This window comes from Dendroctonus ponderosae, unplaced genomic scaffold (assembly GCF_020466585.1).
Source record: "Dendroctonus ponderosae isolate FM_Combo_2020 unplaced genomic scaffold, Dpon_F_20191213v2 Dpon_F_20191213_9, whole genome shotgun sequence".
Classification (NCBI taxonomy): Eukaryota; Metazoa; Arthropoda; class Insecta; order Coleoptera; family Curculionidae; genus Dendroctonus; species Dendroctonus ponderosae.
Genome location: NW_026019116.1, coordinates 8320426 through 8321761, shown reverse-complemented (window position 1 = coordinate 8321761; position 1336 = coordinate 8320426). Strand labels below are relative to the sequence as shown.

The following is a 1336-nucleotide window of genomic DNA, read 5'->3' as shown; positions in this document are numbered from 1 at the left end:
CATGCAAAACGGGACGGAAAACATGAAATTTTGCAATAATCTTGCGCCACCCTTGCACAAAACGACGATAATTTTTCTAATTTCATAGACAACAGCAGACTGTATTTTTTCTACATAACTCCCCCTTGAACGGAGGTATTAAACAGTAAGCACCAATCGCACATTTTAACATCAGCGTTACGTTAGTTTCATTTTGACTTGAAAACATCTCTATTCTGAAAGGAGAACTTAGAAATATATGCCTCAACCGACTCGAAACAGTTTTATATTGAACGCAAATTTACATCGTGCGACGATAGTTATTAGACGGCTTTAAAACGGCAAACAAACATTTAAGTCGATTTTTCTTTCCTTATTTAGTTCTTCTCATCATAGCCTATTCCATTGGCAATAGGCATTTAGTCACTTTATCCATTTCCAAATATAAATTCGTCTAAAGCCCGCTAAGTATAGTCGATGTTGTCACCTACACCATCGAAAGTGAATATGTAGAATATAAAGTTTTATTAGATACATCACAACCTTGAATACATCACATTTAAATCATCTGTAAGTAACTGAAGTGGATAAGAATGAAAAGATTGACTTATTCTCAGTTTGCATACTGGACAAGGTAAAATATAAAAAAATTGAGTGAAGTAAACATGTTCTCCGAAGCGCTTAGTATTTTCCAGACTGGACGGAGTACTTAATTTTGCCTTGATCGTCGATCCTCGAAGAAGTAGAAGCAAATGCGCCTTTATTTCCTGCTGCCTGTCCAGATACATGAATTCCTGTGCCTTCTGCTTCGCCAATTCTTGAGAAAAGTACCGGCCTGGAGTAGCAAAATATAAACTATTAAAAAGCGACTGGTAAAAGTAAGCTAAAAACAATGAGCGAAACATGCTTGGCTGGCTGATGCCATACCTATTAACTAATTTGTTTGTACAACAATGTATGAAGGATAATTTCCATATTTAAATTATTACATGTGGTAATTCCCGAAATTAGAATATAGGAAACTTTTGTGTTTCCTATATTATAAGAAGAAACGACTATTGTTTTTCATTGATATGAAATATTGCAGTTCAACTTACCCTTGGTAGCCCGCATCATGCCCAGAACCTAAACCACCATAACCTTGACCTGAAGACGGGCCAGCAGCTCCATTTCCAGCATTAGAGCTGGAACTGGAGCTGGCAAATGACTGTGCACCGGTTCCCGAAGCACCTGAAACATTGCTTTTATCAACAAGTGGATTTGCAACTCAAAAAAAAGCACGCAAAGCTAAAACTTCTTGAATTCAAGCATTTTTTGAGAAAACTGCCAACATTTCCCCATCCGTGGTTCACTTTCT

The 1336-nt window shown here is 37.1% G+C and overlaps 1 protein-coding gene across 1 annotated transcript in view; it reads right to left on the bottom strand.

Moving 5' to 3' along the window:
• Nucleotides 1–489: 489 nt before the first annotated feature.
• Nucleotides 490–1336, bottom strand: part of LOC109538895 (loricrin) — a gene marked incomplete in the record, with an annotated part of 4889 nt that continues 4042 nt past the window's right edge. The window contains 2 exon segments of the mRNA XM_019906326.2: nt 490–814; nt 1077–1209. Of these exon segments, the coding sequence (XP_019761885.2) occupies nt 661–814; nt 1077–1209 (287 nt within the window).